General features: G+C 37.4%; 1 protein-coding gene across 4 annotated transcripts in view; it reads right to left on the reverse strand.

Annotated features, from left to right (window-relative positions):
* The window catches only part of SPIDR (scaffold protein involved in DNA repair), a 381,397-nt gene that overhangs the window by 132,106 nt on the left and 236,672 nt on the right, over nucleotides 1-12,619 (reverse strand). For all 4 annotated transcript variants that reach the window (XM_053660950.1, XM_053660952.1, XM_053660951.1 and 1 more), the window contains 2 exons: nucleotides 9,220-9,415; nucleotides 7,422-7,669 (listed from right to left, as the gene is read on the reverse strand). In XM_053660950.1, the coding sequence (XP_053516925.1) occupies nucleotides 7,422-7,669; nucleotides 9,220-9,415 (444 nt within the window). The remainder of the gene's footprint in view (nucleotides 1-7,421; nucleotides 7,670-9,219; nucleotides 9,416-12,619) is intronic.

Here is a 12,619-nt window from a genome sequence, read left to right on the forward strand (position 1 = left end):
GGACACTCTTACATCTTGTACTTATGAAATCTTAGAGTATATTTTTTATAATGTTTCACAGCTCAGAGGACATGAGCCTTTTGACAGAATTTATCGGACCTGGTTCAGGACCAGCTGGTTTCAAATATGTTTCCTTTAATTTCAAAACTGGCAAGAATTATGCTGTTGGCCATCAAAAAATAAGCTCTTACTGATCTTTTCTTACAGAAAAGGGATACTGCTGGAGCACCAAGAACAGGTTGAGACTGACACCTACAATTAAGGTTCTAAATGAAGTTAAATATAAAACTCATCACAGTATTTCATCACAAATCATCTGGCCCTGGTTTGTGCAGGGAAGGGAAATTAGTATGGCGGCAAAAAGAGTACACCATAACACAGAGTTGTTTAGGTTTTCACAGAACTTCTTCTGACTAGTAATTTCTGACACTTTGTAGAACACACATAGTGATCGATGTTGTCTTTCAGTTCACTGATAGTTACAAAGATCTTTGGGGTAAAGCGGATTGTGACAAGAGAGGAAACTTAGAGCTACTTTCAGTGGTAAGAGGTCAATGTGACATTTCCCTTCTGTGTCTGCTGCACTCAAGCCTCTGGACAAGATTAACTCAAATGTGTTACACAGGGGATTACCCAAATTTATCTATGATCAAGACATTCTGGGTAGAAATTGCAAACAGAAAAGAAAAGAATCTTGCAAGGTATATGCTAAGACTTCTAATAATGTTTTCTCACATGTACATATTACATATGTATGTATAAAAAAGTCTACATTAAAAACATATTGTTAAATAATTCTCCAAGACAGATAATTTAATAATGTTTTTCTTTATATACCCATTAGCAAACAATGACTAGAGAGTTAAGCATTTTCCTTCTATATTATTTGATTTGTAAACTAGCAAATAAAGCCAGAAAATATTATTGATCAGTTACACAACAGAACTTTATGTAGCCAGAAGTCATCTCTGAAGCCTTGTCCTCAAACCCAAGGCCAAATGCAATGGCCCTCTGTCCAAAAGTTCATTTTCCTGTACTATCCAATTCATTCTTCCCACAGTTGGGCACTTTCACTTCTCTGCTGACCCAGGATGACTCAACCCCTGAGTCAGCTTTAATCTAAACAAAGCTTGGTTCTAACCCAATTTTCCTCATTTTTGACATCAATATTCTTTACAACCTTGTGATTTTTGGATTCTATTATCTCATTACATTTTTCCTTTTGTCCACCTATATAACCGTCAGCAAATAAGAACCTCTCTGAAGCTCAGTTTCTGAATCTGTAAAAGGGACTCTAGACTCAGCATTATATACTTTTGTGTGTACTATAAGAAACATATCATGAAGAATGCATTTCATTATATCTGAATAACTAAATGTTTTCTTGTTTTTGAAGTTTATGCCTGGCCTTCTTTCAATCCACCACAAGCATAGTGTTAGTGTGTGTTCTAAGGTACAAATCAAAAGTTTCATAATGGGAACCTCTGGCAGCAACTCACCAGATGTTAGCTTCCAACTTGCTCAACAAGTAAAACCAGTACCACTGAAGGAGCTGGAGGGACAACCTTTGAGGTGCATGTTGTTTGTGATTACTCACAAGGAAGCAACCTTACTGTCAGTTTTATCTCTCCTCCTTATCACTGTGACTCAGTTCCTGCTGTCCCCATCTCCTCGGAGTATGTTCTCTATGTGCTGGTCTGGGAAAGCTTTACCAAGATTCTCACTGCCTAGCTTACTCAGTATTACCTTCTCCAAAACCTAATACTGGGCATATACCATAAAAAGCAAAGCAAATCAAAACCTTGTATAATGTAATACTGCCTCAGGTAATTCCATTTAGACTTACCACAGATTTAAGTCACAGACTACAAGACTTGGTTTATACAGTTCAAGTCTTAGTAAAAACTTTAAAAGTGATATAATGGATTTCACACACATACATATTTCAAATAAAACAAAAATAAAATTATTCTATGATCCAAAGGAAATATTCTCTAAGTTCACACCTAAAGGAGACTTTTAAAAATTCATATTACTTTCAGATCAAGTACCCTCCACTTGAAGAGGATTCATAATTAACACAGAAGTGTTTCCTGTTGCTCCTTCTAAATCATCAGAAGGTACCATTAAAATAGTATGGATGATTAGAGATCCATGATGGCAGCAGATTAGTTAGAAGCTACACTGACCAACTCCTAGGACCAAACTGGAATTACAACTAAATTATAGAACAGTCATCTTGAACAACCAATTGAAGACTAGCTGAAGAAAAGTGTTATAACAAAGGATTTACAGAAAAGGCCACATCAAGATAGGTAGGAAGGGTAGAGATGCAAAAAGGACTGGCCTGGCTCCTATAGGCAGTGGCTGAGGTCCCAGAAGGATATCTCAGCTGCAAGGATTCCCCCTGTGAAGACTGGGGTCTAAACCCTAAGCCAGGTTTCCCAGACCAGAGCACCAGAGCCAGGAAGAAGGGCCCACATAACATATAGCTGTGATAGGAAGTAGGGTTTTGTTGGCTACGGGGACTGAGTACACTAGAGACACAGGCATACTCTTAAAGGGCCAATGTACACAATTTTGTTCCCAGCCACTCACCCTGGGCTCCAGCAGAGGGAGGCGGAGCAGACTTGAGTTGTGTGAGGACAGTCTGGAGTTACTGGCTCTCGGGAGAAAGCTAAAGGGATACCTGCCAGGATCACTGTGCTAAGTCATTCTCTGACACCACAGACACCATCTTCTTTAGGTGGAGCATTGCCCTCTGTGTGGCATCAGCCTGGGGGAATGTAATAGCCCCATCCCTCTGGACTCCCTCTTGCCCCACCCTGTGATTACACCCTGCTGAGGAGTACAGCCAGAGGCTCTTTCAATGACTGAACCTAATAAGCAACTGTCAGGCAGAGGCAGGTGGAGGCAGAACTCATTGGGGTGCCCTGGGAATTTCGTGGGCCTGTCCCTGGGCCAGGTGCTGTAGAAGCTGGCCTTGGTGTGCAGCTTGGCCCTTCTTGCATGTACCCAAGCCCAGCAGAGGCAGCTACAAACTGTGGATCACTTGTAGCTTCAAAAAGGATGTGAAGGGCCAGTCACAGGCAGTGTCTTACATTGGCCCATACCAGAGTCCCTCCTAAGAGGCCCAGAACCAACACATCCAATGTTGGCTTCATATATCAGTGCAGGATCCAATAAGCTTCACAGGCAGCATGTTGAAAAGATCTTGGCAGGCAGCAAACTATGCTGAGGTGAGTCCTGCTTCATGTGGTCAGCATCTGCACAGCAGTTTGTATGCTGTGGCTGGGGCTGAACTTCAGAGTTAGCCAGCCTAAGGGTCTATCCCATGCACAGACAGGCCAATAGCAATCATGACTTAATTATAACAAGAGGACCCACATACCCTACACAAGGGACATTCCTGGAGGACCCAGCTCAGGAGATAAAGGTGACTGCACCAACAGACTCCACAGGACACCTACTGCATATACTACCCAGGGAGACTGGGAGTCATGAGTGATCTATCTAATACCTAGAAAGAAACACAAAGAAGCAGCCAAAATGGGGAGACAAAGAAAAAGGCCCCAAATGAAAGAACAGGGGACATCTCTAGTGAATGAGCTAAATGAATGAAATGGAGGCAAGATAGAGAGTTCAAAGTAATGGTTCTAATGATGTCCAACTGCATGAAAAAGGACAAAGAAACAACAAAAAAGAACCAATCAGAAATGAAGAATACAATATCTGAAATAACACTGGAAGGAATAAACAGTAGGTTAGATTAGGCAGAGGATCAAATCAGCAATTTGGAAGACAAGACAGAAAAAAACACCCAATCAGAGCAAAAATTTTTTTTATTTTAGAAATGAGAATAGTTTAGGGGATCTTGGGGACAAACCTGCATCATAGGGGTAACAGGAGGAGAGAAAGAGCAAGGGATTGAGAACCTATTTGAAGAAATGATGACTGAAAAATTCTCTAACCTTGTGAAGGAAAGAAAAATCCACACAAGTCCAGGAATTGCAAAAAGTCCTAAACAAGATGGACTCAAAGAGGCCTACATGAAGACACATCATAATTATAATGGCAAAGTTTAAAGACAAAAAAAATTCAAAAGAACCTATGCACCCAAATGTTCATGGGGACACATAATAGCCAAGTGTTGGAAGCAACCTAAGTGTCCATCAGTAAATGCATGGATCAAAAAATTATGGTACATTTACACAATGGAATACTATGCAGCAGAAAGAAAGAGCTCCTATCCTTTGCAACAGCATGAATGGATCTGGAGAGCATTATGCTAGGTGAAATAAGCCAGGCAGTGAAAGACAATACCATACGATCTCACCTATAAGTGAAACCTAATCAAGAAAACAAACAGGCAAGCAAAATATAACTAGAGACACTGAAATTAAGGACAATCTGACAATAACCAGAGGGGAGGTGGAGGGAATAATAGATAGGAAAATGGGGAAGGGTTGCCAGGAACATATATAAAGGACCCATGGAGAAAGCCAAAGGGGATTAAAATCAAGGGTGGGAGGTGGAGATGGCTGGGAAGGGGGGGGATGGTCATGGGGGGTGCAGAAATGGAAACAACTGTACATGAACAACAATGAAAAATGTGAAAAATAAAAGAAATTCATAAAGTCACAAGAGAAAGACAGTTACCCACAAGGTAGTTCCCATAAGACTGTCAGCTAATTTCTCAACAGGAACATTTCAGGCCAGAAAGGATTGGCATGAAATAGTGATGAAAAGCAAAGACTTACAACCAAGACTGCTTTACCCAGGAAGCTTACCATTGAAAACTGGAGAAAAAATAAAGAGCTCCCAGCTTTCCAAACAAGAAAAGACTAAAGAAGTTTGTTACTACCAAACCACTATTGTAAGAAATGTTAAAATGGCTGCTTTAAGAAGAAAAAACCCCCCAGAGGAACATAGTTAAAATAATAACATGGCAATAAATATGTACCTATCAATAATCAATTTAATATAAGTGGCTTACATGCTCCAATTAAAAGACAGGGTAACTGAATGGATAAGAAAACATGACCCAGATATATGCTGTCAAGAAGAGACTCAACTCTAAAGAAAAAACCACACAGACTAAGGGTAAAGAGATGCAAAGAGATACTTCATGAAAGCGGAAAGAAGATAACAATTTGGAATAGCAATACTTAGGCAAAAATACACTTTAAAACAAAGAATTCTACATAATAATAAAGAAACAGTTCAACAACATGATATAACCCTTCTGAACGTTCATGCACCCAACATAAGAGCACCTAAATAGCCCTGGCTGGTGTGGCTCAGTGGATTGAGAGTGGGCTGTGAACCAAAGGGTCACCGGTTCAGATCCCAGTCAGGGCACCCGCCTGGGTTGTAGACCAGGTCCCCAGTGGGGGCCATGTGAGAGGCAACCACACATTGATGTTTCTCTCCCTCTCCACCCTAAAACAAACAAACAAACAAACAAACAAACAAAGCACCTAAATATATAAAGCAAATCTTGATGGACATAAATGGAGAGATGAACAGTAATAGTAGGGAATTTTAACACCTCATTAACATCAATGGACAGATCTTCCAAGTAGAAAATTAACAAAGAAATAATGGCCTTAACACACTAGAATAGATAGATAAAGTTGATACCTTCAGGGCATTTCACCCCTAAGCAGCAGAATATACATTCTTTTCAAGTGCACATGGAATATTTTCTAGGACAGACCACGAAACAAGTCTCAGTAAATTTCAGAAGATTGAAATCATATCAAGTATTTTTATTTTCCTGCCCATAATGGTATGAGACCAAAAATCATTCACCAGACAAAACTGAAAAACACACAGACATGGAAGATAAATAACATGTTATTTAAGCAATGAATGGATTAACAATGAGATCAAGAAAGAAACCAAAAGATAACTTGAAACAAATGTAAATAAGAACACAACATCTTAAAATCTATGGAATAGTGAAAGTAGTTGTAAGAGGGAAATTCATAGCATTCCAGGCATATCTCAATAAACTAGAAAAATCTCAAATAAACTATCTAACTTTACAGGAACCTGAAAAGTTAAAGGAACCTGTAAAGGAACAACAAACAAAGCCCAAAGTACGTAGGGTGAGGGAAATAAAAAACAGCTTAGAAACAAAGAAAACAGAGTCTAATAAGATTAAAAACATCAATAAAATCAAGAGCTGTTTCCTTTAAAAGATAAAAAACATTGACATTTAATCAGATTCATGAAAAAAAAAGAGTGGACACAAATAAATAAAATCAGAAGTGAAAAGAAGAGAAATAATCACTCGCAGCAAAGAAATAGCGTAAAAAAATACTAAAAACAATTATATGTCAACAAATTGGACAATCTAGACAGTGGATAAATTCCTAGAAACATACAATTTCCCAAAACTGAATCAGAAGCAATCAGATGATCTGAATAGATAGATTATAACAGGTGAAATTGAAGCAGTAATAAAAAACTTCCAACAAATGAAAGTCCTGGACCAGATGACTTCACAGATGAATTTTACCAAACATTCAAAAAACAACTAATACCGACCTTCTCAAACTTCTAAAAATTCAAGAGAAGGGAAGCCTCCTAAGCTTATTTTATGAGGCCAAGATTATCACAATTCTATAACCAGATAAAGACATTACAAAGGGAAATTACAGGCCACTATCCCTGATGAACATAGATATAAAAATCCTCAACAAAATCTTAGCAAACTGGACCCAGCAACACATTAAAAAGATCACACACCATCATCAAGGGGGGTTTGTTTTGGGGAGGCAAGGTTGGTATAATATCCACAAATCAATAAACATGATACAGATAAAAATCACATGATCATATTAACAGATGCAGAAAAAGCATTTGATAAAATCCAGCACCATTTATGATAAAACCTTTCAGCAAAGTAGGAACAGAGGGAAAATACATTAACATAATAAAGGCCATATATGACAAACCCACATCTAACATTATACTCAAAGGCAAAAACTACAAGCATTTCCTTTATGATTAGAAACAAGACAAAAATTTCCACTTTCACTACTCTTATTCAATATGGTACTGGAAGTCCTAGCCACAGCAATCGGACAAAAGAAGAAATTAAAGGCATCCAAATTAGAAAGGAAAAAATAAACAGCAATTATTTGCAGATGACATGAGACTATATACAGAGAACTCTAAAGATTCTACCAAAATACTACTAACACTGATAAATTTAATGAATTAAGTTATTTTAGTAGAACTTTTGATGTAGACAGAATCCTTTGTCACACCATGGTCCCAAATTTAGATGCAAGAAACAAACAAAAACAAGTGATGTACATGGTGAATGCAACCAAGAAATTGTTCCTGGAAGAGCCTCTCCTTCCTCTACTTAACTCTAGGCAGCCCCATGCCTGAATTTTGTTACTCACCGAACTTTCGGTGGGTCTGAGATGAGGGAAGCAGCTGATGCACCCCCCTGCTGACACCTGTAGGGAAGAGAGTAAACTCTCTGTACCACCACTGGGACTCTAACTCCTGACCATGTGGCAGCTCCTTGGCTTTCTGCAGTATCCAGGAGAGAATCTGTCAGGGGTACTTGAGATGAAAAGTGCTGTTTTGCTTCCTCATGCCTGTGGGTCCAGCCTGTCCTCATGGTGGTAAGACTACTACTCATAACCTGGCCAAGACATGAAAAGGGAGTAAGTTCAGTGTGGCTTATGATGGTACACTACATACGAATAATGATATTCTTAGATAATCCTCTGATGTACATGCACAGCACTAAAATAAAAATAAATATACAACACAAATAGATAAATATAAAAAAACCAAGAAACTCCATGTCTGCCAGGTAACTAGTACTGCCAAGAAGGCCAAGGTGAGCCAGAGTAACATGGAAATGACAGAGTTTTTCTTATCATTGGAAAAAAGACCATACTGGGGCTTTGAAACATGTAGAAAGTCCTGTTATTAAACTATCTCATGGTAATTTAGAAACAATCTAAACAGGACGAGGTAACAATCACAACAGGACAAACTTAAAAACAATATAAAAGAATGACTAGCAATCAGTATTATTAAGTACCTGTTGTATGTGCATTTTCACATAGCATTGTGACAATCATTTATAACAATGTTAAACATCATAATAAGAAAACAACATGTCTAGAGTGATTTCTCTATTTCAGGAACTTTTCTTTATATATTGTCCTTACTTAACAAATATATTTAAATTTACAACAAACCAAAAAGGTAGACTGTATCATTATCACCACTTAATAGATAATAATATTGAGACACAGAGAAATTAAATATCTTGCCCAAGGTCACCTAGAAGAAAGTGGCTGGGGCAGGACTGAACCAGAACACCTGGTTTCAAAGTCCATACTCTTAACCACTATGCTACCCATCATCATAGTGGCTTCATCATCACTGCTGGCGAAAACTTATATCATGAATTTGAAGCAGTAATGTACTTTGAGCCACATTTTAAATCAGGTACAATTAAACTGATTAGAAAGCCCTCCTTTTCACATAATTCCCTCCAGATACTCTTTTGATAATTAAGGGGAGATTCTGCTTGTTTACATATATACAAAACAGGATGAAAATTTGTCTGCTTTCCTATCTTTCTTATGTTCCCTCACGATGACAGTTAGTCTCAGCATTCCATTCAGTGCTGATTCAGGTAACTTGGTGACCTAAGGCAGGTACCCTGTGAGCCACAAACCTTGGAGGGGTCCCAAGAGTGCACTCTGTGCCCATTCCAAGTGAAATTTAGTGGTTCTCTAAGTTCATCTTGGCAGATAATCATGAGTTAGGGCCAATAAAATTCCAAAAATCTGTCTCCAGTTTATAATCTCAAGTTTATGCAGCTTTTTATTCCAAGGAATAGATATTGTAAAAAAGAAAAATGTAATCTTTTTAATAATAAAAAGGGGGCTTAAACAAGATTCTTAGACAATTACAAGAACAGAAAAGTGAACACTCATATATTTTAATGGGTTAGAATAAAGATTAAAAATACATCATTAAAAAGATGAAATACTATAAAAACACCATAATACTGAACTGAACCATAATTTCTTTAGTCATAATAACAAATACTCTTGCCTATATATTTGCTCAATATTTGAAGGAAGATCAAAGGTAAATATCTTCATTTATAACCCTTTCAAATCCAACATTATTACAAAGAATAAAATGTCTAAGCCAATGAAAGTTTACCTGGCTTTCGGGTGAATTATTTGTTAGACAATTAAATCTAAACATCTGGGCCAAAGTGATGTTTCTTCTTGGAAGGGGTGTGTTCCAACCGTGTACTTCATGTGTTGTTCTCGCATCTTCTTTGGCAACAATTTTCTGACAAAAATAAGTACTCAGAATAACAGGGCAACTTCCACTGGGGATAATAAGCTTTTGCCTGGAAGGGGATAAAAAAAATACAACATTTTATTTGCAAAGCTGGATTCCCCTCATGTTCTTGCTAAATCAGGAATACAAAGAGCAATGGCTTGCCTGCTGTGGGCAGGTAAAATCAAGTCAGCCCAGTGAGTGACAGCTGCCCTCACATGCTCAATAGTGACTGCCAGTGGATCCACTTTTACCTTTCCACTGAAACTTCTGTGTCAAGAGAGGGGCTAATAAAAGAAGACCATCTAAGTACCTGGGGTTGAACTCCCTCAGGTCGTCCTACTCTGGTAGATGATGTCTCAGGGTGCCTCAAGGAGAAATGCAGGGCGTGGGCAAAGACCATCAATAGGCTCAAGGAATTACCCATTAAAATAAATGTTATTTACAAGTAAAAATCATCATACATTCTGACAGCTCTAATCTAAGAAATACAGTAAGAAATACAGTAATACAGTAAGAAATACAGCAATAAAAGAAACTCAGTGGATGGGTTCAATAGTAGAATGGAGGGGACAGAGAAAAGAATCAGTAAACTTGAAAGTAAAATAATAGGCATTAGCCAGTATGAACAAAGAAAACACAGACTGAAAAAAACACAAACAGAACCTCAAGATCTGTGGGAAGAAATATAAGTGGAAAATATAGGTAAGTACAATAGGCTTTTCTATTTCTGTTGACTTCAAAAAATTTTTTGGTTTGAAGCAAAACTGTAATACTGATATGTCTAAATGCATTCACAGGAAATATTTAAGACAATGATATTATAAATGAGGACAGTAAAGGGATATAAGATTTCTACACAAACTGGCAAAATGTTGACCTAGTAGACTATGATAGGTTCTACATATAAAATGTAATGCCTAGAGAAACCAATAAAATAGTTATATAAAGAGACACGTACCAAAACATAGGTATGTCAAGATGAAGTTCTAAAAAATGTTCAAGTAAACCACATGAAGCCAGCAAAAAGAAAACAGAAAGAAACACAGAGAAAACAAAAAATAAAAAGGTAGATTTAGTTCTAACATATTAATAATTGCATTAAGTGTAAGTGGTTTAAATAAAGCACTTAAAAAGATTGATTGGCAGAGTGGACTATGAAACAGGATCTATCCAAATGCTATCTACAATAAATTCACTCCAAATATAAAGATATAGGTTAGGATGAGTGATACAGGTAGGATGAAAGTATAGGAAAAATACATCATGTAAACATTTATACAAATACAGTGGAGAAGGGAATACTAATACCAATGAAGCAGGATTCAGAGCAAAGACAATTATCAGGGATAGAGAGGGACATTAACTAATGATGGAAAGGTCAGTCCACCAAGACAACAGAGCAATCTTAAACATACGTCCACCAAAACACAAAGATTCAAAACACATGAAGCAAAATTAATGAAAGTGGAAGGATAAACCAACAAATCCACAATTAAAGTTGAAAACTACAACACCCATCTCTCAATATTTCATAGAACTAGACAGAATATGAGCATATAACATGATTGCTCATGTAGAAAATTATAAGGAATCAACAAAATGCTTAAAACTAATAAATGAGTTCAGCAAGGTCATAACAAAACACAAAAGTCAAATATTTCTATATACTCTCAATGAACATGTGAACACCATAACTAAAAATCCAAATCATTTATAATTGCAAAACCCCCAAAAACCTTTGATATAAATCTAACACAACATGCACATGACTTACATGCCGAAGCTACAAAACACTGATGAAATAAATCAAAGATTTTAACAAATAGAGAGACATACAATATTTATTGATCGAAAGACTCAATGTCATAAAGATGTCAATTCTCCCCAAATGAATACATAAATTTAAAGTAATTCCTATCAAAATCCCAGCAAGATTTTTTGCAGATATGCATAAGCTTATATGAGCCATCAGCAAGATGGCAAAATGGGAGGTCCCTCCTCTCATTCCACCACACCAACAATTGGCAGTCATCCTTAGCCTAACATGCCTTTGTAGGAGCATGGGATTCAGGTAGAAGATTGTAAAACCATGGTGGCCCCCAAGATTGAAAAGGCCATTTTGAGAATGCAGGCACATGCCTGGGTGGCGGATATGCCAACTGTGATACTGGTTGTAGACTTTGAAAGCAGTATCATTCCCATTAAACTGGGCTGCAAGCCCCATTTGACCTTGGTCCTGCCACCAGCACCATCTGCCAGGGGACCTAGTAAGAACCACACCCCCTTGTCACTTAGGAACAGTCCTGGTGACCTCAATTCCAGCTGTAGATCCTAAATCAGTCCATGGCCCAGTTCCAGCCAGGATTACAAACCATATTCTGATAAGTGATAAATATCCAAAATATATAAGGACTACAACTCAAGAGCAAGCCCCCCACCAGATAACCTGATTAAAAAACAGGCAGAGGGTCTGAATAGACATACTTCCAAAAAAGACATACAAATGGCCAACAGGTATATGAAAATGTGCTCCACACCTAATCATCAGGGCAATACAAATCAAAACCACAGTGAGATATTACCTCACAGTTGTTACAAACGCTGTTATCAAAAAGGTAAGAAGTAAATGTTTTTGAGGTGTGAAGAAAAGGGAAGACTTGTATACTTTTGCAAACTGGTGCAATACAGAGCTTCATCAACAAATTTAAAACACAACTACCACAGGATCCAGTAACCCCACTTCTGAGTATATATCCAAAGGAAATAAAATGAGCATCTCAAAGAGATCTGCATTCCCATGTTCACTGCAATATTAATCACAATGGCCAAGAAAAGGAAACAATTTCTGTCTGTTGAGGGATGAATGGATAAAGAAAATAGTACATACACACTCACAAAAAATTATTTAGCCATAAAAAGAATGTAATCATGCTATTTGCCATAGCATGGATATGGAAGAACTTAGAAGATATTATGCTAAGTGAAATAAACCTGACACAGAAAGATAAATACTATCTAATATCACTTATATGTGGAATCTACAAAAGTTGAACTAGAAGCAGAGAGTAGAGCTGTAGTTGTCAGGGGATGTGGGTGAGAAAAATGGGGAGATGTTTGATAAACGGTACAAACTTTCAGTTATTAAGTGAGTAAGTCCTGAAAATCTAATGTACAGCATGGTGACAGTTGTTAATAATACTATATTGTACATTTGGACTTTGCTAAGAGTGTAGATTTTAAGTGTTCTCACCATACACACAAAAAGGTAACT

Source organism: Artibeus jamaicensis, unplaced genomic scaffold, assembly GCF_021234435.1.
Source record: "Artibeus jamaicensis isolate MK-2021 breed Jamaican fruit bat unplaced genomic scaffold, CSHL_Jam_final scaffold_916, whole genome shotgun sequence".
NCBI classification, from domain to species: Eukaryota; Metazoa; Chordata; class Mammalia; order Chiroptera; family Phyllostomidae; genus Artibeus; species Artibeus jamaicensis.